Source organism: Bos grunniens, chromosome 25 (genome assembly GCF_055505025.1).
Source record: "Bos grunniens cultivar Pamir isolate PY7600 chromosome 25, Bosgru_T2T1.0, whole genome shotgun sequence".
Lineage (NCBI taxonomy): Eukaryota > Metazoa > Chordata > Mammalia > Artiodactyla > Bovidae > Bos > Bos grunniens.
The window spans coordinates 5080725-5104315 of NC_141189.1; the positions used below are offsets into that span (position 1 = coordinate 5080725).

Below are 23591 nucleotides of genomic sequence, written 5' to 3' on the forward strand. Positions count from 1 at the left end.
CTGTGAGGTGGACGTGTAAACAAACAGCCCCTGACAGAACCCGGTGAGACTCAGACGAGGACACAGAAGTGAAGCATCTGGCACGCTGTGATGCTCACAACTGCTGGCTTCCTCCCAGCTGAGGGAAGCCACAGGGCACACTGTCGCGTCTCAGTGATCCTGGGTGAGCAAACGGGCCCGTCTTGTCCACGGGGGTGGAGAACTACACGCTCCCACAGGGAACTCCGGACTCACATTTCCTCTGGGTCTAGCAGGCATCCAAACCTGAGACCTTGGAAAGCCACCCTGACCTGGCAGCCAATGCCCAGTCCCGCCCAGCATTCCTGCTCGCCTGCACTGGTACCACAGCTTCCTGCCCTGTCTCCCTGTTCCCACCCTTCTACAGTCTCTTCTGTGGGCAGAAGCCAGAGAGAGCCTTTTAAAGCCTAAGTCAAACCTTTTCATTCTGGGGTTCAAAATCTCCAGAAGCTCCCCACCCCTACCTCAGGTTAAAAGACAACATTCTTACCATGACCTACAAGGCCCCACGGGACCTGTCCCACCCCTGTAAGCCCCTCTCCAGCCCTCAGCCCCTCTCTCTCCAGCCTTAACTGCACCTCTACCGACTCGCTTCCAAACTGCGACCCAAACTCACAAGGCCTCAGGAACGCTGCACTTCCAGCCTCCAAGGGACTACTCTCCCTGGACATCTGCCTGCCACTCTCCCTCTAGCCCGTACCTCCTTGACCCCCTACCCAAACTGGCTACATCCCATCCCTCTTTTCCATCACTCATCGGCCCCTCACCTTATTACCACCTGGCAAATCAGACCTGTTTACCACCCACTAGAACGCGAGTTCCCAAGAGCAGGGACCTTTACCTGTTGATTTATGCCTAAGTGACCAGAACAACGCCTATCAATTGAGCGCTCACTGAATTGAACATACTGATATTTAAATGAGGAAAGAAAAACTACTGCAATCCCTTGATTACTGAATACTGGGTTTTATGTACTTTTCAGAAAACCATAGAAGGGCTTTTTTTTGTTCCTGTTGTTAAAGGACAATTTTTCATGAAAGCAAAGAAGAAACAAACCCTGTCCTCATCCCAACACTACTGTGCTCACCCTCCTCCCCAGCACAGGGGCTCTACCTCGGTACCAACAGAGGAAAACTGAACGGAGTGAGACGGAGGCAGCCATCAAAATGATGATCACATGGATTACTTATGAATTCAAAGAAATACACGTGAAAGGCTCAATCAAAACAGCAGTGCCCCCTCAGTATTCACAGCAGCACTAATCACACTAGCCAAGACATGGAAGCAACCTCAGTGTCCATCGACAGATGAATGGATAAAGAAGATGTCATGTATACACATATACACAATGGCATATACTCAGCCACTAAAAATAATGAAACCATGCCATTTGCAGCAACATGATGGACCTGGAGATGGTCATACTAAGTGGAGTAAGTCAAAGACAAACATCATATGGTACCGCTTATATGTGGAATCTAAAAAAAAAAAAGGTGCCGATGAATTTATTTACAAAACAGAAACAGACTACAGCCACAGCAAGCAAACTTATGGTTACAAAGGGGAGAGCAGGGAGAGGGATAAATTCGGAGTCTGGGATTAGCAGATACAAACTACTGCACATGAATGAGTAAGGTCCTGCTGTATAGTGTAGGGAACTATAGTCAGTATCTTGTAGTAAATGGAAAAGAATCTGAAAAGGAATATATAGATATATAAAGTGAATCACTTTGCCGTACACCACAAATACAACATTGTAAATCAACTATACTTAGATTAAAAAAAAAAGCAGTGCCCAAGATAGTTTATATAACCACAGATTTTAATTATGTTAAAACAGCTATTTTAAAAGCATAAAGATCAAAACTATTTAAGTTCATTTTTCAGTAAAAGTATTAATTTTTAAAAAACTTGAAGTGTATTTTCACAGTCATTATCAAATGGTTTCTAAACTTCCTAGAGGACTCATAAGTTGTTTTTAAATATTAATATAAAATGGAAAGTTGGGCAAGATGTAGTAAAGAATAAGAGATAATATTAAAACATTCAATCATATACATATGAAGAGAAAAAAAGAAACCTTACCTAGTGTGTCACAGATTTCTATTGTTATAAAAATGGAAGCTGCTATCAGCCACGACTCTGAGTTATAAACACCTGAGTCATGGATATATGTGTGTCGTCTTACTACACTCAACAGTTACAGAAACAGACCTATTCCAGGCATCAAGAGTCCAGTTTTTAGTTGTAAAGAGCGTGCCATTTAGTTTGCCTCTTTAGTCATCTCATAATTTTTAATCTTTGAACTTATGCTCCTAAAACATCAGTCAGCTTTTCATCATGCAGAAACCTTTTAGACCTAATAATGCCGTTATTTCAATTTGAAATGAGACATAGGAACACAGAACCTGTAGCCTATCACTCAAAATAATAACTCTAACCTGTATATCCAAAATCTCCCATGATCCTCTCCACGAGCCCTGAATCCTGGCAAGCTGAACTTGCCCCGTCCCTCTGCTCCCTCCGGCAGAACCCACCCCTTCCGCCTCTGGGCTGACCACAGGATTACAGCACCCCCTGACTCAGCAGCTCCTCCGCCCGCAGATATGATCGCCCCCTCCCATGGAATCCTGTAGCTTTGTACCTTTCACTCTTGGCCCTTGCTCCTGTGTTAAAGCTGTGTGTGTGTATATTTTCATAATCTCCCATACTAAGCTGTAGATATCCTGAAGGTGGGGATCAAGTTTACTAAGCTTGTAAATGACAGTCATGGTTTCAAGAAAGCCTAGAGAAACCTGATTCATAGGGTCAAAAGGGAGGAGCCCAACACCCTTATCTGATACACTCATTCAGTCCATCAACAAGCATTTCCAAGCTCATCCTGGAGCCTGCTTCTCTCATCCTTGCCTCGCTGTGGGAGCAGAGGTGCCACACCTGCGGTAGCTGCTGTTCCCTCCTGCTCTGGACTTTCCCTGGAGCAGACACCACTGGACTACCATCAGGATACCCAGCTTCAGAATCCTCTGAGACATTACTGTAAGCACAGCTGTTCACAACTCCTTAGCAGGTTTTTACAGAAGGACTGGTGCCAAGGCCATTTTCTACACTGAGCAAAATGCTGGCTTCCTGGGACTTCCCTGGTGGTCCAGTGGCTAGGACTCTGAGCTCCCAGTGCAGGGGCCAGGGCTCCATCCCTGGTCAGGGAACTAGATCCCACATGCCACAGCTAAGAGTTCAAATGCTGCAGCTAAGACCCGGGGCAGCCAAGTGTATAGAAAATACCAAGTGCGGGCTTCCTGGGACTTGCTTCCACTGGATTTCAGGAACAGTATGTGTATATCTTCTGCTACACACCCAGGCTTCCAGGGTTTAAAGACTACTTTTGTAATTCATTTTCTGTGTAGAAATCCAACTTTTGTCAGATCTGCTTTAAGGAGTAGAAAATTCCAAATTCAAAATTACCAACAGGGTTTTTAAAGATGTCATGAAACTGAGAGGCCTTAAAGCTGAGACCTGAAGTCTATAGGAAACCCTTCATTCACCAGGGAATCGGCCAACTGGAATTCAAACCCCAGCTTCACTACTAACTAGCCGTGTGAGATTATTTAACCTAAGTTCTCATTTTCTTGTTGATAAAAAGTGGGAACGATACCTCCCACCTCAGAGGACTGCTGTGAGAATTCAGTGAGACTTCTGAATTTCCATTAATGCCAACACAGTCCACCAGAGGTTTCTCACACTGAGACACAGCTGGCATGTCATGACGCACTAGTCTCAGGGGTGCAACATGACGCTGTGATGTCTGCACACACTGCAAAGCGGGCACCACGAGAAGGCCAGCGGCCCTGCTACACAGTGCTACCGAAAAATGCTGTGTATGTGATAAGGAGTTTTACTCTCTTGGCAACTTTCAAATATACATGATGACATTATTGACTATAGTCATCTTGCTTTATGTACATTACATGCCAATGACTCACTCATTTTACAACTCAAAATTCATTTACCATGTTATTCATTCTGAGTTGGGTGGGGCCAACTAAAACCCTTCACAGAGGGCTGGGAAATGTGCACAACTAGCCTCTCAAATTATTACAGTGTCTATTATATTGTTTTTAGTGTGAATTAGTTAGGGCACCCCATATACTGAAGAGTTAACAGAAGTGGCATACTTATGTTTCTTGGCAATAGAATATACATAATCTAAATTTACCAATGGTGACATTAAGTACATTCACAATGTCGTACAACCATCAATTATCCAGTTCAAAAACGTTTCACCACCTGAAAAGGAAACCCTGTACCTATTGAGCAGTCACTCCCCACTGTCCCCTCCCTCAACCCCCAGCAACTACCAATCTGCTTTTTCTCTTAAGGACTTGCTGATTCGAATTTTTGAATGAGTGGAATCTTAAATATGTGGCCTTTCAATCTGGTTTCCGTCACTTAGGATGTTTCCAAGTTCCGTCCATGTTTCAGCACGCGTCAAGACGTCATGCTTTTTTACGTGTGAGTAACATTCCATGAGCTCATTCCATGATTGGGGGCAAGAGGAGCAGGGGACGACAGAGGATGAGATGGGTGGATGGCATCACTGACTCGATGGACGTGAGTCTGAGTGAACTCCGGGAGTTGGTGATGGACAGGGAGGCCTGGCGTGCTTCGATTCATGGGGTCGCAAAGAGTCGGACACGACTGAGCGACTGATCTGATCTGATCTAAACATTCCATAGCGTGGATGCACAGTGTTTCGTTTATCGATTCATCAGCCGCTGGGCGTTTGGGTGGTTTCCACCTTGTGCCTGCTGGGAATAACGTGAAAGTCCTGTGTGGGCATACATTTGTCTTGAGTAGACCTTTAAGGGGTGGAGTTGCTGGGTCATAAGTTCCTGTTTTGAGGAACTGATAAACTCTTTTCCAATGCAGCTGCTCCATTTCACACACACCCCCCCCCCCACACCAAAGCGCAAGTGTTCCCGTTTCTCTACCAACACGTGCTGGCGTCTCTTTAATTACAGCTGTTGTTGGGTGTGGAGTGGTACCTCACTGTGGTTATGATGTGCAGATCCCTAATGGCTAATGATGTTGAGCATCTTTTCATGTGCTCCTTGGCATTCTTCCTTTTTTTTTTTTAATTGAGGGATAGTTGATTTGCACTGGCCTCCTTACTTTTAATAATTCTGTTAAGTCATTCAGACCAGGAAAGAGTACCTGAGGAAATGCATTTACTTCCAAATGGCTGAAGACCAGAAACATTCAGAACCCCTCCTGGGCTCACAAGGAACCGACCATGACCCCCACAGCGCCCCCAGTGTGCTTGAGAACAGGTGTCCAGCAGGATCAGGGCAGGCCACACCCACACCGCGATTCTGGCCGCTCCCGTCTCGGGTGTGTCCCTCTCCCTTGACCCCTGTGGGCCTCCTCAGCCGGTCAAAGCGGCCACAGCCTGTGCGTGTCTGGCGCTTCTGACCAAAGCCACTCTTCCTTGGCGTAAGGTCCCTTCGCCTCCTCTTTCTGCGTTAGCACTTCGTGTTTTTGTTTCTGCCTCCTAATTTGAGGCCGAGCATAGCGCCACGAGTAGAGTAAGTCACCTGCGAGGGTTTGGGAGAGGGCACAGGTGGCTCTTGTGAAAGGGATGAGGCTGTCACGAGGCAGTGCCCCGGGGCCGCCCCACCTGGTGGAGACCGGACAATGGCGGCGCCCCTGACCGGCTGCTCTTCAGCAGCATTTCCTTCTCCAGGGGATCTTCCTGACTCAGAGATTGAACCCGCATCTCCTGCATGGCAGGTGGATTCTTTACTGCTGAGCTACCGGGGAAGCCCTTTCATACCTGTGAAAGTGAAAGTGAAGTCGCTCAGTCGTGTCCGACTCTTGAGACCCCATGGACTGCAGCCTACCAGGCTCTGGTCCATGGGATTCTCCAGGGAAGAGTACTGGAGTCAGTGCCATTTCCTTCTCCAGGGGATCTTCCCGACCCAGGGACTGAACCTGGGTCTTCCGCACTGCAGGCTGACACTTTACTGTCTGAGCCACCAGGGGAGTTTCATACCTGTTGTTTTTGCTAATTGTAATACATCACTGCACATACGGTTACTTCAAAGCTGGGAGAAGGAATACCTTTCTTATAACCTCTCTGTAGAGAGGTACAATTTACAATCCAGAACACCTTCTCACAGTTTTAGGAATTTATATAAGTGGAAGTGAGAAATAGATTTAAGGGCCTAGATCTGATAGATAGAGTGCCTGATGAACTATGGATGGAGGTTCGTGACATCGTACAGGAGACAGGGATCAAGACCATTCCCATAGAAAAGAAATGCAAAAAAGCAAAATGGCTGTCTGGGGAGGCCTTACAAATAGCTGTGAAAAGAAGAGAAGCGAAAAGCAAAGGAGAAAAGGAAAGATATAAACATCTGAATGCAGAGTTCCAAAGAACAGCAAGAAGAGATAAGAATGCCTTCTTCAGCGATCAATGCAAAGAAAAAGAGGAAAACAACAGAATGGGAAAGACTAGGGATCTCTTCAAGAAAATCAGAGATATCAAAGGAACATTTCATGCAAAGATGATCTCAATAAAGGACAGAAATGGTATGGACCTAACAGAAGCAGAAGATATTAAGAAGAGGTGGCAAGAATACACAGAAGAACTGTACAAAAAAGATCTTCACGACCCAGATAATCACGATGGTGTGATCACTCACCTAGAGCCAGACATCCTGGAACGTGAAGTCAAGTGGGCCTTAGAAAGCATCACTACAAACAAAGCTAGTGGAGGTGATGGAATTCCAGTTGGGCTATTCCAAATCCTAAAAGATGATGCTGTGAAAGTGCTGCACTCAATATGCCAGCAAAGTTGGAAAACTCAGCAGTGGCCACAGGACTGGAAAAGGTCAGTTTTCATTCCAATCCCAAAGAAAGGCAATGCCAAAGAATGCTCAAACTACCGCACAATTGCACTCATCTCACACGCTAGTAAAGTAATGCTCAAAATTCTCCAAGCCAGGCTTCAGCAATACGTGAACCGTGAACTTCCTGATGTTCAAGCTGGTTTTAGAAAAGGCAGAGGAACCAGAGATCAAATTGCCAACATCTGCTGGATCATGGAAAAAGCAAGAGAGTTCCAGAAAAACATCTATTTCTGCTTTATTGACTATGCCAAAGCCTTTGACTGTGTGGATCACAATAAACTGTGGAAAATTCTGAGAGAGATGGGAATACCAGACCACCTGATCTGCCTCTTGAGAAATATGTATGCAGGTCAGGAAGCAACAGTTAGAACTGGACATGGAACAAGAGACTGTTTCCAAATAGGAAAAGGAGTACATCAAGGCTGTATATTGTCACCCTGTTTATTTAACTTCTATGCAGAGTACATCATGAGAAACGCTGGACTAGGAGAAACACAAGTTGGAATCAAGATTTCCGGGAGAAAATCAATAACCTCAGATATGCAGATAACACCACCCTTATGGCAGAAAGTGAAGAGGAACTCAAAAGCCTATTGATGAAAGTGAAAGTGGAGAGTGAAAAAGTTGGCTTAAAGCTCAACATTCAGAAAATGAAGATCATGGCATCCGGTCCCACCACTTCATGGGAAATAGATGGGGAAACAGGGGAAACAGTGTCAGACTTTATTTTTCTGGGCTCCAAAATCACTACAGATGGTGACTGCAGCCATGAAATTAAAAGACGCTTACTCCTTGGAAGGAAAGTTATGACCAACCTAGATAGCATAATCAAAAGCAGAGACATTACTTTGCCAACAAAGATTCGTCTAGTCAAGGCTATGGTTTTTCCTGTGGTCATGTGTGGATGTGAGAGTTGGACTGTGAAGAAGGCTGAGCGCCGAAGAATGGATGCTTTTGAACTGTGGTGTTGGAGAAGACTCTTGAGAGTCCCTTGGACTGCAAGGAGATCCAACCAGTCCATTCTGAAGGAGATCAGCCCTGGGATTTCTTTGGAAAGAATAATGCTAAAGCTGAAACTCCAGTACTTTGGCCACCTCATGCAAAGAGTTGACTCATTGGGAAAGACTGATGCTGGGAGGGATTGGGGACAGGAGGAGAAGGGGACGACAGAGGATGAGATGGCTGGATGGCATCACTGACTCAATGGACGTGAGTCTCAGTGAAATCCGGGAGTTGGTGATGGACAGGGAGGCCTGGCGTGCTGCGATTCATGGGGTCGCAAAGAGTTGGACACGACTGAGCGACTGATCTGATCTGATCTGATATCAATATGCCTGAGGGCTTCCCAGGTGGCTCAGCGTAAAGATCCCAACTGCAATACAGGAGACGAGGGTTCAATCCCTGGGTTGGGAAGATCCCCTGGAGGAGGGCATGGCATCCCACTCCAGTATTCTTGCCTGGAAAATCCCATGAACAGAGAAGCCTGGTGGGCTGCAGTCCATGGGGTCACAAAGAGTTGGGCATGACTGAAGCAACTCTGCATACCAGTATGCCTAGATGATATAGGGACTTCCGTGGTATGTGTTTATAGATGTTATAAATTATACATTCACAAATTGTAAGCCCATCTTTCTCCATAGTTAGACCTTTTTTGCTTCAAAAGAGGTGAAATTGCCACTTGAAAATTGAAATGGTAAGTCATTTACAAAGTTGGAATAAATGGTCATGTAATGTTTCTAATATGAAATACAAAGCCTTGATTATATCTGATGAAAACACAAAATACAGACTCTTGCATGAAGAATCAGTTTCAGATTGTATGATGTTTTACTGTTTTACACAATCTTTTATCTGAACTATAATGGACAGGACGATCTGACACCATAAAATTAATCACTTCAGAAAAAGCTCCTCTTTTCGACGCATAGAAAATTAAATCAGCATAATAGGCTGAGCCGCTGACAGACTTCCTGGGCTCCATTTAACCTGCCATTAACCAGATAAGTGACTTTGGCAAGTTATCTAACTCTCTTTGAATACCAGTATCCTCATCTGTAAAGTGAAAATAATAATAGCACCTGCTTTAGAGAATTATCACAGTGAGCAAAGGAGTTCATATGCATTTGGCAGGCACAAAGTTAAGCAAATAAAATAAATTCCTTATTAACTCTTTCCTATTTTTGTGGGAAGGAGTTTAATCTCTTTAAAGTGAGCCTTACCTGCAACTAAAAGATAAATGGTTTTGATCAATAACAACTGCTTTGGCTCAACTTAGCTTTCTCATTGCCTCTGGTATTAATTCTATTTTACCTAAATTTTAGGAATCTGTTTGAGATACTTCTCTGAATAAACAACATTTCTTTAAAAATATTTCAGGTTTTTTTTTTTTTTTTTCCCCATGCTCTTATTTTTAAGACCCAAGACTGTCAGGTTGGATTTTGAGTATCAACAAGACAAAAGTGTAATAAACATTTTTTTAAACTGCATATCAATAACAAAAGCAAACCTATGATTGTCTAGGTTCCCTGATGCTGAAGAGATAAAATCTTCTGTTTTGTGCTTAATTTAGGAAATTGGCCTAAACAATTTAATACATGCTTCAGAATAATGTTAATAGCTGGCTGAATTGGAGCAAAGTAACATAGTCTATGGCACCCCACTCCAGTACTCTTGCCTGGAAAATCCCATGGACAGAGGAGCCTGGTAGGCTGCAGTCCATGGGGTCGAAAAGAGTCGGACACGACTGAGCGACTTCACTTTCACTTTTCACTTTCCTGCACTGGAGAAGGAAATGGCAACCCACTCCAGTGTTCTTGCCTGGAGAATCCCAGGGACGGGGGAGCCTGGTGGGCTGCCGTCTATGGGGTCACACAGAGTCAGACACGACTGAAGTGACTTAGCAACATAGTCTAAATGATGTGACCTTGAGGTTCTTACACCTCACAGGAAATCTGTCAGCTCCCCAAAGCAGAAAGTGAAAGTAAAAGTGAAGTCGCTCAGTCGAGTCTGACTCTTTTGGACCCCATGGACTGTAGCCCATCAGGCTCCTCCCTCCATGGGATTCTCCAGGCAAGAGTACTGGAGTGGGTTGCCATTTCCTTCTCCAGGGGATCTTCCTGACCCAGGGATCGAACCCTGGTCTCCCGCATTGCAGGCAGACGCTTTAACCTCTGAGCCACCAGGGAAGCCCTTCCCCAAAGCAGAGTTCCCTTTTATTCCTTGAGAAATAAATGAGAACAAGCTTTATTTTTCTATGGTTTAAAGATGAAAAAACGGATTCAGTTTCTTTTGAATATTTTGCCAAAATATTTTCCCCTGATCATTTCTGTTTTCCCTTTCCAACCTTTTCCATATTTTCTAAGTTTTTAAAAATAAACGTCATTTGATTTAAAGACAAAACTGGAAGTTTTAGACAAACTTCAGTTTCCTCTTTTAAACCAGCACTGTTCCTAGAGTGGAACTGTGTACCTGTGATAAAGATTTATGTGCACAGTTCCAGGTACACACCCTGACGACCTGAGTCACATGAACATTATTCATATGACTTACTCTTTGACAAACACAGCGGATTAAAATATTTTACCTGCCAAATCCTGACTGCAGAGCTCTGGTCTTTGGCTTTGCGTTTGTTTGTTCGTTCCTCCCTCCTGACAGGGCAAGGCAGTTTTGCCCCTGAGCTGTTTGCCCGCTGTGGTTCCTAGGACTGTGCTGTGATGTGTGTTAACCCCAAGCACTTAGTAGCAGTCTGTAGGAACAATCCCAGAAAGTGCAGTCCTAAACCCAGGTGGTTAAGGAGCTGCTCTTTCTTTGGAGAGAAGGATATTAAACCCCTCACATGGTCGCTGGTCTTGACTTAAGCAACAGGATGGCCCTACAGGCCTTCCACTGTCAGATAAGGGCATGCCAGGGGCCAGGCCACAGACAGTTCAGGTCTCAGAGGCCGAACTCCTCTGCAGCCTGACAGCAGCTGCAGACAACCACGAACAAGTGGGCACGGGCGGGTCCCACTCAAATTTCAGTTACCTGTCGGTGCTGGCCAGCCCCTTGGCTCTAGTTTGCTCAGTTAAGGTACAACTGATAAAAGGTGAGGCTTCAGTAAAATTAATTTGAAGGTAATTTCAAAATATATGCTAATTCTTATTAGAAATCTTCAAGTGATAGCATTTAGCACAAAAATGATTAAAAGTTGGCATTTCTCTTGAATCATTAAAATATTTTTCTATCAGTTTCAATTACAGTTGGACAAAGTAATGACACATTTTCTCAATATTTTCTACAATAGGAGAACAGACTTTATTCATAAGGGACCTTTAAGTTTCAAGAAAAAACCATCAGGAATGACTTCCTTGGGAGAAGGATATATAGAAAGAAAAAATATATATATATTTTATATATATAAATATATATATATATAATTTTCTGACCTACAGATAATTAAAACCTGCTGTTATTTCTTAAGTTTTAGACAATTAGAATAGCTTATAAATTTTAGATATTTAAAGTATTTTCTATAAAGTCTGAGTCACTTCCCCATAAAATTGGCAGAATAACTTTGTATGAATATGAAGAAAATAAAGGAGCATTTCTATTGCTTTGCAGTTCTAAATATCTTAAAAGAGTTTTATCAAATGGTAAGTCCTATTATATCAATTATTTTTATTTTCTAGGAAGTAAACATAATTTAAATCAGAGAAGCACCACTATTACTTGGCATTTCTACTTTTCATTTCTTGGTGACTTTCTTTTTTTTTTTTTTCTTGGTGACTTTCAATGACCAAACCTTTATACCTCCATAGGTGACCCCAACATGCAAGAGAACAATGAGATGACAAAAAACCCCTTCCAGAAAGACTCTCTCATGAATGATAATCAAGAGGCTACAAAGCACCAGCAGAATTAGACTGTCAAGAACCCCAAACTGCATAGATAATAAAAAGGATCAAAACAGAAAACAAATTTTTTTTAAAAAGTTGACCAGCAAATGCAATAACTAAAAGACAAATAACTCAATTAAAAATGGGCAAAGATCTGAATAGACATTTCTCCAAAGAAGATACGTAATGGCCAGTAAGAATGTGAAAAGATGCTTGATATCAGTAGCTACTAAGGAAATGTGAATCAAAATCCAAATGAGGTAGTACTTCATACTTCCTACGATGGTTACAACACAAAACCAACCAACCAACCAAACAAAAAGACAACAACAAGTGTTGGCAAGATGTAAAGAAACTGGGCCCCTCATACACGGCTGGTAGAATGTATGTGCTCAGGTGCTCCATCATGTCCAACTCTTTGTGGCCCCAAGGACTGAAGCTCTCCAGGCTCCTTCTGTTCATGGAATTTTCCAGGCAAGAATACTGGAGTGGGTTGCTATTTCCTACTCCAGTGGATCTTCCTGACCCAGGAACTGAACCCCTATCTATTGTGTCTCCTGCACTGGCAGGCAGATTCTTTACCACTAGCGCTATCTGGGAAGTCTGGTGGAATGTATAATGGTGCACTCCATTTGAAAAACAGTCTGGCAGTTCCTCAAAGGGTTATATTTAGAGTTAGGATATGAACCAGCAATTCTACTCCTAAGTTTATACCCAAGAGATGGAAAAATGTAGGTAAACACAAAATCTGTACACAAATGTTCATAGTAGCAGTATTTTTAGTAGCTAAGAGGTAGAAGAAACCCAAATGTCCATCAACTGATAAAATTAAATGTGGTAGATCTATACAATATTCCATTTATATGAAATGTTTAGCAAAACCATACCTATAATAGACAAAATATATTAATGGTTAAATATGGCTGGAGTTTGGAGAAGGCAATGGCACCCCACTCCAGCACTCTTGCCTGGACAATCCCATGGATGGGGGAGCCTGGTGGGCTGCCATCTATGGGGTCGCACAGAGTCAGACACGACTGAAGTGACTTAGCAGCAGCATGGCTGGAGTTGGGGGTGAATAGGAAGTGACTGCTAATGGGTATGAGATTTCTTTTAGGAGTGAGAAAAATATTCTGAAGTTGACTCTGATGATAATTTAAAACTTTGTGAATATACTAAAAATCACTAAACTATATGACTTTAATGGGTGAACTGTACTATGTATTAATTAGATCTCAATAAAACAATTATTAAAATATGATAAAATTAATTTGGATAGTAATGACAAAGAATGAAATTGAAAACTCAACAGAATTGACTAGAAAAAAAATTTAAATGCCATATACAGTAGGCCTTTCAAAAACACCATAAGTATATAAAAATGCATATATAAAAATGTATAAGACTTCTACAAAAAAAACCTACAAAACAGTGCTAACAGAAATTTTTAAAGTTCCAAGTCAATTTTCCATTTCCTTATCCATTTATAACTAACAGTAAGAGAGTTTTTAGTGTTTCTGACAAACATTTTTAAAGGTCACAGGACAATCATAATTTCTCCCACTGATTAAGATGGCTTTGCATAGTTTTAACTTGTATGGCCATCTTGTGGTCTTGCCTATATTTAAAATTAATGAGTTAAATGTATCATTTCAGAAATTAGAACAGTAGAGTAATCCCAAAGATGGTACAAGGAAGAAACTGAGGGTAAGAGTAGAGATTAATGAAATAGAAAATGAAGATACAATAGAGAGAATTGAAAAAATCTGTTCATGAGGAATCAAGGATAATCAAGGCAAAATGTGTATTCTTATGAACATATCACCCACTTCATGGAAGAGAATAATGCCGATGAAAACAAGCGACACAGATTTTTGAGTTCTCAAACACTTGTGAATGTATGAAGTGACGAGAGAGGCATCTTTCTGGTCTAAGAGACTTCAGAGCACACTCTCTCCTTCCGTCTCCCGGCCACCCAGAATGTGTCGGCGCCCGCTCCCTCGGTCCTGCCCCCACTCACGAGGGGGAGTGTGGCCTGCAGAGGTGCAGGCTGACACGGCGCTGTAGCAGCGCGAGCCTCGCTGAGCCTCTCTCAGGTGGTGGGCAGCCTCAGGGGAAAGGAAGACCTGGCAGGCCTCCCGGCCTGCTCAAGGGTTGTTCTTGGACGGCACCTGGGTTGCCCACCACCCTTGCCCAGAGGTCATGACCTCACAGCCCCCGCTGCCTTCCTTGGCGGCCGCGCATATGGCTGCCCCCAGAGGTTATCTCACGCCCGTGCAGAAGCCGTGACGGCCAGGCTGACTCTTCCAGTCTATGGGCTCCCCGAGGAAACGCGGGCTGAGCGCCCGCCCTGGGAAGTAGACCTGAGAGGTCACGTCCACCGCCGGGACTCCCGAGGATGAGACGAGGCAATGTGCTCACAGCACACACTTACCAAGACCAGAGTTTCTACACGAAGCACAGCAGTCCAAAGGTTAAGCAACAGCCGTTAAGAAGCCAAACGTCATGTCTGTAACACTTCTGGTATTTCCATCTTCCTTGACCTGTGACACCTGGTGTTCCTGGGTGGGCCCCTAGACCACTGAGCTCGAAACAGCACCCGTGCCGCCCCTCCCTAGGCTTTGGCTGCTCAGACACCTCTCAGTCATCTCCTCCAAAAGGTCCCCACCGAGTGGTTTCCATTTTCTTCCTCTTCAGCGACCTGACTGGCTGCCTCTTTCCTTTCCCTTGGCTGCAGGGACGCGCAGTCAAGTGCGGAGGTAAGGAGCCCAGATTCTCAAGTCGGACCACCTGCTAACTGTGTGGTCGGGCACACACTCCCCTGCAGGTCTTAACACCAATACCACACGGTCAGAAACCAGACAAGAGAATCTTCTTGAAAAACAAGAAAGACACAATCTACTTTAGGTCTTTCTCTTTTTCCTATGAATTTCCTCTGCTCTTCCATACAGGAATTTAAACAGAAACAGGGTAGTATTTTAGTCTAAACATTAACAATAAGATAAACTAAGTGAATCAAAAGCAGAACATGTCAGGCCTCCAAAAGCACCTCCAACAAGGACAGAACTTTCTCATGGAATGGCTGCGAGTGGAAAATTAAGTATATGATACAGTGAATATAAGTGAAAAGGGCAACTTGGAACAAAAATGAAACATAGCAAGTAATTTCCATCCCCTCTGAATGAAACACATACGCACGAAGGCTTTCCTCATTGAAGCTGAAGTTTTAAGACTATGTTTATAACAACACGGTTGCTGTGGAAACAGTTGATTCAACAGTATGAACTCACAGCTGAATCAAGTAAGGTGTGGAACAGAAGTCTTATTCAAACAGTGGCAAGAACCATAAAACATTAAAAAGGCACACTGAATGATGGTGAGTCAAAGCACCGTATGTTTTAGCCTAAGGATCAGGCATTTTTTTTGCCTGACGCCTGACACAAATAGGATGTTTCTTTTGAATTAAGTTCTATTTTTGGAACCTATAATCAGTCCAATCATCCCTCAAATGTCCTAAGTTTTACTGCTTCTGTCTACATAACAGCATGTAATTTTTTTTTACACTGTATTTTATTAAATTCATCCACTTTGGATGGGGTTACTAGAATTCAGATCTTGCCAGAGCATGCAGAAGTTATGGCACCAACAGAAGACTACTCAGGGTTTTGAAAATTTTCTGCATGTAACCGATTCTATTACATATCGCAGTACTGACTTATTCATCATTCAGCATCACTTCAGGCTTTGGCTACAGGTTTCAAGACTATGAACTCTTTGAGTACAGAAGTTGTCAGAGAATGTTAACAAGGGCCCACATCCACTGCCTTACCCAGCAGCCCAGCCTCCAACCCCAGAACCGTCACCACACCTCGAACTTGTTCCATGGCTTTTATGGGTCAGTTAAGAGCTTTCCAAGCGATCGTGGAAAAACACCGTATCTAAAAAACCCTCAAGACACTTAGCACAGAAACCCATTATCTGAACCTTGCACACATGCTCCTTTGCCCTGCCTCTGCTTCCCGGTCCACTTTTTAACTGGAGAGGGGTGCACTTTTCTTTAAAAAGGAAGCACACACTGTGCCAATCCTTTCCTCTGGTTTTCTGAACCCTTCAAATTCTGACACACACTGTGAAGTCGGAAATGTTACCCTTTGTCAAGTAAGATGTGTTCAACAAGTTTTTAAAATCATGCTTCTGTGTGAGGCTCTGGAGACGGCACAGTGAGAGAGGTCTGTACGGAGAAGCCTCGGTGCGCCCGGGTGTGGCTGCCTGCACCCTCTGCGAGTGCACAGGGGATCCATTCATACCAGCAAAACCGGAAAAATCACAACCGAGGGCGACTGGGGAAGCAGCGACGGCCAAGAGCAGAGCGTAAAGGAGCCGGACTCTGCGGGGTGACTCACAGGAAACGCTCTGCCAGCGGCGGGAGGCCTGGTGTTCACCCCTCCAGTTAGGAATCTAGGTCAGGGCTCCCGGGCTTCATGCTTCAAGGGGGACCTGGGGCCCAAACCTCAGGGGCAGAAGCCCAGTTCCCAGTGGCCTGCCCTCATCTAAGCCTCCACTGTGGACAGACCGCAGAGGCGAAGGAACCCGAGTGCCCCCTTTCTATTTTGCATTTGTGCCACTTCTCCGTGTGCTCTTCTCCAGGTTTGCACGACGGCAGCCCAGGAACCGCGGCTCAAGTTAGGTGGACAGGTAATGGACGGTCAGCTTACCCAGCTCTGTTGACACGGGGGACCCGGTGGCAATCTCCCCAATCTTGGCCACTCCATCGTAGTAGGCTCTTCCTGCCAGGATCATAGCTAGAGAGGGAAGGTGGCACACAGAATAGTCACTTACACACAGAAAGGAGGAAGCGATACAGGTTTCCTTCCAAACACCTGAGTCCCTTGTGGCCAAGGCGAGTATGGCTGAGAGGGCAGGGGTGGTGCTCGAGAGCTCTGCCAGGTGGAGGACCCCCCCACCGGATGGCACCCAGGGCACCCTTGCCTCTGACCAGCCCTGGGAACCTTCAGCCACAGGGGCTGGAGGCCCAGAGGAGCTGCTCTCGACGCCAGTCCCAGAGCGGCTGTGTTCCTAACACAGGCTCAAGGCTGGGACATGTCCACTCCAGCCAGCTGGTCACTTACAGCAACACAAGCCTGCAACACTGTTAGCTGGAGGGGCTTGTATGGGGTGGCCTAGGCACCCAGGCCTTTGACGGCAATTTTACTTTTTCCTGTTGAAACAGATAATCTAAGGCACAAGCAACTACCATATTGTTGCCAGGAGAAAAGTGTATGAAATCTGAAATGCATTATCATTTCAAAAAACAACGCAATTACCTGAAAAATAACCGAATGCTCTGCTTTTCTTTCCCCTCCTTTTTGGCAGAGACAGGAAAACTTATCTTAAAAATCACATTTCTCCTTTAAAACTACATTATAAGGTATAGAAATCTGCTTTTGATTTGGTTTACTTTTTCTTTCCTTTTTTTTGGGGGGGTGGGCGGTGGTTGGAGAGCATGTCGAAAGCAAGACAAATCTGGGTTTGAATTCCACTGTTACTTCCAACTAACTAACATGACCTTGGTGGGCAAGTGAAACAAAGGAGGTTAATCTAAAAATGCCATAATAGCATGTGTATTGGACAAACTAGTTGAAGCTGCTAATACCAATCCCTTCTTTTACTTTACAGCAGGCTGGGTTTCAGGAGACTCTTGGTATGCAGTAAGCAAGATTTTCAATAAGACCTAGGCTATTTAGTGTGACTTTGGAGAAAATATTTTATCTTGCTCAAAGGCTGGCTTCTTACAGAGACCTCACTTTGCCTGGGAGCCTTGGAAATCACAGGATTTTGGAGATAAAAGATCCCTAAGCAATCTCCTCTCACTGAGAAGAAAACCTGAGGCCACACCAGCCACTCTGCCTCCGTGTAGAGCGGGAATTGTTTTCAAAGATGGATTTTAAAAGATATTTCAAGTTGAAAAAAGGTGGAAGAGGTCATAGACTTAATTAATCTACAAGTCTGGTCGAAGATGCTGCTGAGGCTAAGTCGTGTCAGTCATGTCCGACTCTGTGCGACCCCATAGACAGCAGCCCAGCAGGCTCCTCCGTCCCTGGGATTTTCCAGGCAAGAACACTGGAGTGGGTTGCCATTGCCAAAAAAGTAGGAGTTTCATGGCAAATAGATGAATCTATTTTTGCAGGTCTTGAGAGTTAAAAAACTACAAAAGTTACAGCTTTTACTTCATACATATATACAAATAAGTTTAGGAAATGTAATGATCTACTACAGTATTATTTCATAAGACTGAGGATGGCAGAAAGCAAAAAGACTACAGAGCCTCCTGATGAAAGTGAAAGAGGAGAGTGAAAAAGTTGGCTTAAAACTCAACATTCAGAAAACTAAGATCATGGCATCTGGTCCCATCACTTCATGGCAAGTAGATGGGGAAACAAAGGAAACAGTGACAGACTTTATTTTTTGGAGCTCCAAAGTCACTGCAGATGGTGACTGCAGCCATGAAATTAAAAGATGCTTACTCCTTGGAAGAAAAGTTATGACCAACCGAGATAGCATATTAAAAAGCAGAGATATTACTTTGCCAACAAAGGTCTATCTAATCAAAGCTATGATTTTTCCAGTAGCCATGTGTGGATGTGAGAGTTGGACTATAAAGAAAACTGAGGGCCGAAGAATTGATGCTTTTGAACTGTGGTGTTGGAGAAGACTTTTGAGAGTCCCTTGGACTGCAAGGAGATCCAACCAGTCCATCCTAAAGGAGATCAGTCCTGAATATTCATTGGAAGGACTGATGCCAAAGCTGAAACTCCAATACCTTGGCCACCTGATGCGAAGAACTGACTCATTTGAAAAAACCCTGATGCTTGGAAAGATTGAAGGCGGGAGGAAAAGGGGACGACAGAGGGTGAGATTGTTGGGTGGCATCACCGACTCAATGGATGTGAGTGTGAGTAAACTCTGGAAGTTGGTGATGGACAGGGAAGTCTGGCATGCTGCAGTCCATGGGGTTGCAGGGAGTTGGACATGACTGAGTGACTGAACTGAACTGAGGATAACCATAAAGCATAATTATAAAAAAAGAGCAACAACAAATAGCATTTAGGTAGACTTTCCAATTCGCCACTTAAATTAATTAATCTACCAGACGGCATTAAGACCCAGGGTGCTGATGTTAACACCCTGTTTCATGAAGGGGAGCAGAGCAGAGACATTCTGGGCCAGACCTAAGGTCAGTGAAGAAACAGAGGCAGTGCACGCAAGGCCAGCTGGCATGGTCACTTCCTCGGTTCAAATCACAGTGCTTTTTGACTCTTTGGTCTCAGCTAGCACTGAAAAAGAGGTGCCTCCACCTAAAAACAAGGCTTATAGCCAGTAAGCTGTCAAGTTAATGTATATAATATTTTAGTGGGAAGATTTAAAATTGTGAGGTACTGATAAGCTGCAAAGCAAATTAGCAGGAGAAGGGTAATACAGGATTACACAACACAAACAAAATTTTTGGTCTGTATCCACATACTACATTGAAATTTTTTCAATTACAACAGTTTCGAATTTTTCCAGTTTCACTAACTGTTGACTTATGTTTAAAACTATTAAATCTTCTTAGTCTAGTAAAATATCCTGCTTTTATGATAAAGCTGTATTAATGTAAAAATTATCCAGAAAAAAAAAGAAACTGGTATTTTCATAATTGTACTCCCTCTTGTGAATATATTAGAGATTTTATACAGGCTACTGTTTTAAGGAATGAAGCTCATTAGTTCTCATTTAGTGGCTGACCAGCTATTTCATCAACCTAAACTACACACTTCCACCAGAAAAATTTTCCTTAAAATATGATTTCACTAGGTTACAGTTCTGCTCAAAAAGCTTCAGTGGCCTCCCACTGCCCAGGGGGAGCCTGTCTCACTCCACAGAGTTCATCGTGGATTTTTATAATTGTGGCCTTCAATGAATCACACCTCCCAGCTGGTGGTGGTGTCTAGGACACAGAGGAGTGGTTTGGTCATGTGACTTGCTTTGGCCAATGGGGTACAAGCAGGCATAACTCCCTCGGGGCTTGTACTCTTGGGACCGCCGGCCAGGCCTGAGAAAGGAGGTGAGCCCAGCCCTGGCCCCAGCTGATTCTGACTGCAATGCAGAGTCTCGGGCATACAGGCAACTGTACCGCCTTCACAGGACCATGGGAAATAGCGAACTACTGTCATGTGAAGCCATCAAACTCAGCGGCGGCGTGTACACAGCAACAGGTAACCGACGCTGCATCCAGATGCGCTAATAATGGGACCTCACTCCACCTTAAGTTTTCTACTCCCCACGCTCTGCACCCACGCGAGTGTGGACCCCGGGGCTCGGCTTGCAGGCTGCCTCTTCTGTACGCAGCACCAGAAAGCAGCGGCTGCCTGCTGCCCCTGTCAGCCCGCTCAGCCACGCACGGCCTCCCGCCTGCTCTCCTGACCTCCCGCTCAGACCCCCTGACTGTGCTCTTCATCAGCAGTGCCTGCTGCCTCACTGCACACGTGGCCTCCTTGACTGTACTACAGATTCTTACCAAGGACTTGACACGTTTCATTGAAGTTTCTCAATGGCTTCAGCTAAAAACAGATGGCCTGCAGAAATTCTGGAAACACCTTATGAAGTGCAAAATAGGCCTCAGGAGGTATTAAAGTGATAAGAGGCCTCTGGGGAGAAGTCCTGTTAGCAGGAGGCTAAGCTGTGGGCTGTTCACTGCTTCACTTTATAAATTTCTGTCTCAGAGAGGCAGCTCATGCTAGAAAGGAAAAAAACAATTGCAGGTCAGAGTGCTCTCCTTCATGGTGATGGATAAGGTGATGACTTTGTGTTCTTGTGACTAGGTGTGATCATCAGGGGAGTAAAAAGTCAAAGTGTTAGTCGCCCAGTCATACTCAACACTTTGTGAGCCCATGGACTGTAGCCTGCCAGGCTCTTCTGTCCATGGAATTCTCCAGGCAAAAATACTGGAGTGGGTAGCCATTCCCTTCTCCAGGGGATCTTCCTGACTCAGGGATCACACTGGGGTCTCCAGCATTACAGGTGGATTCTTTAGCTTCTGAGCTACCAGGGAAGGCCCCCACCCCCTCATCAGGGGAGAGTCAGCTTGCAAAACAAGGCTCCAGCTTGTTAAAAGAGGGAGGGGGCACCCACAGAAGTTATCCATACTGCCGGGGGTGTGAGGGAGGAAAAGGCCAGGTCTGCTGCACTTCCTGACGCTGGACACTGGCCGAGAGCACCAAGATCCAGAGGAAAGTCAACAAGCGGTTTATGGCGGCAGCGACTGCAACAGCAGAGCGCCTGTCATCCAACGTCCCAAGTCTTGCCAGTAACCTCCCCTTTCCTGGCACATGCCCAGGCTGAGGGTGTGAGGGCGCAGGTTTATTTTCAAAACATCACCAGGGAGCAGCCAGAGGTGGGCGTATTGTGAAGGACAGAAGCAAGACGGGGAGAAAAGACACAGAGCTTGACTTGAAGGCTTCTTCAAATCTTACTGTTGGAAACTAAGCTTTCTACTTATGTTACATGCTGGTCCCAGTGAATCAGGGTAGATGGTGAAACTGGGATCTGAATGTTTGGCGGGTGGGTGACACGTGCTACCTATGGAGAACGGTTCTGACCGTGTTAGAATTTGGTGATTATTTTCAAGATGATCACTGACAACACCCGCCTTGGGGAGGGAATGCATGTGTAGACGCACATCACCTTCCTCAAACGAAATCTGTTCAAACCAGCAACTGACTCTAGGTCACAGAGAGACAAAAGCCAATGCTTGAGTCCATTTTAAATGAGAATCTAAGTTCAACTTTTAATTTAGATGTTTTTCCATTCAGGCTAAACATCTTATTTCTCATATTACTAGCAAAAGGGATACATCGCCCCCCACCCAACGATACAAAGATCAGAAATTCTTCTATATAAATAAAAAGGAGAGTAATTCCTATGCTTTAGGATCCTAACATTTTAACTACCTCTTTAATATATTGGCTTACAAAGAATTTGGTGTATAAAGTAGAAAACATGTTTATATTTTAATGATATAAAAGATTAAGCAGTTTCAAGAAGCAAAATCTGATGTTTAAGATATGTCACTTAGTCTATTATTCAGTTCATTCATTTCAAATAAACTAATATCCTACCATTGCAAAGTCCTGTAGATTAATTATAAACTGTACCAATTTAAAGATATTTTAGAAATTCAGTAACAAGTATTTACAAATAATTAAGTAAAATATTTAATGAGTAATTGTACGCCCTCTATATTTATAAATTTAGAAAACAGACACTTACCATTAACAGCTTTTTCATAATTTTTCCCTAGGTTTATTAAATTTCGTAGCCCAGGATTGAACTGTTCCATTACATTCTGAAAAACAAACAAAAAACCAAATTAAGAAAGTAAGTGACCACTAGAGCAAGTAACCTTTAGAGGTCGTCACTGCATAGCCGAGGATCCCCATGTGTGCCCAGTGGTACCGTCCACAAAGTCATGGATGCTGATTCAAAAGCAGGAAAGAGCACATCCATCCTGACTGAGGGAACTGGTGCGGCCACGTGACCCTGGCCACGCCTGCCCTGGAGCTGCCTAGAACTAACTGTAAATGGAGTCTGCAGCAGACATACAGTCCCCACAAAGCACACCCTGCAGGGGGCTGTCAGTTCAGAAGCCAATGCTCCTTTTGGGTTTAGGTAAGTTAATGGCTGTCACACTAGTGATAGGAAACACAGGTGCATGACAGGAACGTAAGTATATGGACAGTGTTTTGGCTATCAATAAAGAAGATTTTTGGTCCATAAAGAAGGCTGAGTGCCAAAGAATTGATGCTTTCAAACTGTGGTGTTGGAGAAGACTCTTAAGAGTCCCTTGCAAGGAGATCCAACCAGTCAGTCCTAAAGGAAATCAAGCCTGAATATTCGTTGTAAGGACTGATGCTTAAGTTGAAGCTCCAATACTTTGGCTACCTCACCTGATGCGAAGGGCCAACTCACTGGAAAAGACCCTGGTGCTGGGAAAGATTGAAGGCGGGAGGAGAAGGGGGTGGCAGAGGATGAGATGGTTGGATAGCATCACTGACTCAATGGACAGGAATTTGAGCAAGGGAACAGACATTTCTAAGAGCTGTTTTTGCTCTGCAATTACTAGGAGAGGGATGGGTGTGGATGGCTCTAGGACACAGGACAGCCGGGAACGTTCTTTGTAGGTGGTCACTGGCATTTTCTCCTGGCCATCAGTTCATTCATTACATATTTGTGGAGTGTGCACCAGGGCCTGTGCTCACAGCAGTGGAGGTGGAGACGTGGTTTCCCATTCTGGGCTTCATGATGCTCTTATCTCTGCAGATGTCACGCATTTCATTTTTAAAAGTGTAAGTTCAACATCAATAGAAGGTCATAAACAGAGAGAGAAGCGCTATGACAAGTATAAGACAGGCAACTATTTAGAACACTAGTCTAAATTTAAAACGCTATCCTAAATCTGATGTTACAAATAAGAAATCATTCCTATGAGGCTCTGAATATATTTGGTGACTGAATGTATTTGTCCCACCTACAAACAATAAGCTTCAAAATATTAATCTTTCCAGGTAGACCAGTCAAATCTCTTTACCGCCCACCTCAACCAAAATGTGTACCTTGTTTGTAAAGGCCCAAGCAACAAAGAATAAAAAAACCACACAACTTTCAAAGGGGCAGAAACATGACACATGTATTTTTCGGGATAAAGAGGTTCTCCATTACATGTTAGCAGGGGAGAAAGAACATAATAACTTTT

The 23591-nt window shown here is 44.1% G+C and overlaps 1 protein-coding gene across 2 annotated transcripts in view; it reads right to left on the reverse strand.

Annotated features, from left to right (window-relative positions):
* Positions 1–23591, reverse strand: part of BAIAP2L1 (BAR/IMD domain containing adaptor protein 2 like 1) — an 80409-nt gene that overhangs the window by 30706 nt on the left and 26112 nt on the right. Inside the window, exons 2-4 of one of the 2 annotated variants that reach the window (XM_086373936.1) lie at positions 22109–22184; positions 20358–20576; positions 16516–16602 (exon numbers count right to left, since the gene is read on the reverse strand). In XM_086373936.1, coding sequence (XP_086230062.1) covers positions 16516–16600 — 85 coding nt within the window. In that variant the 5' untranslated portion in view covers positions 16601–16602; positions 20358–20576; positions 22109–22184. The remainder of the gene's footprint in view (positions 1–16515; positions 16603–20357; positions 20577–22108; positions 22185–23591) is intronic. The other variant, XM_086373935.1, reaches the window with a different exon arrangement.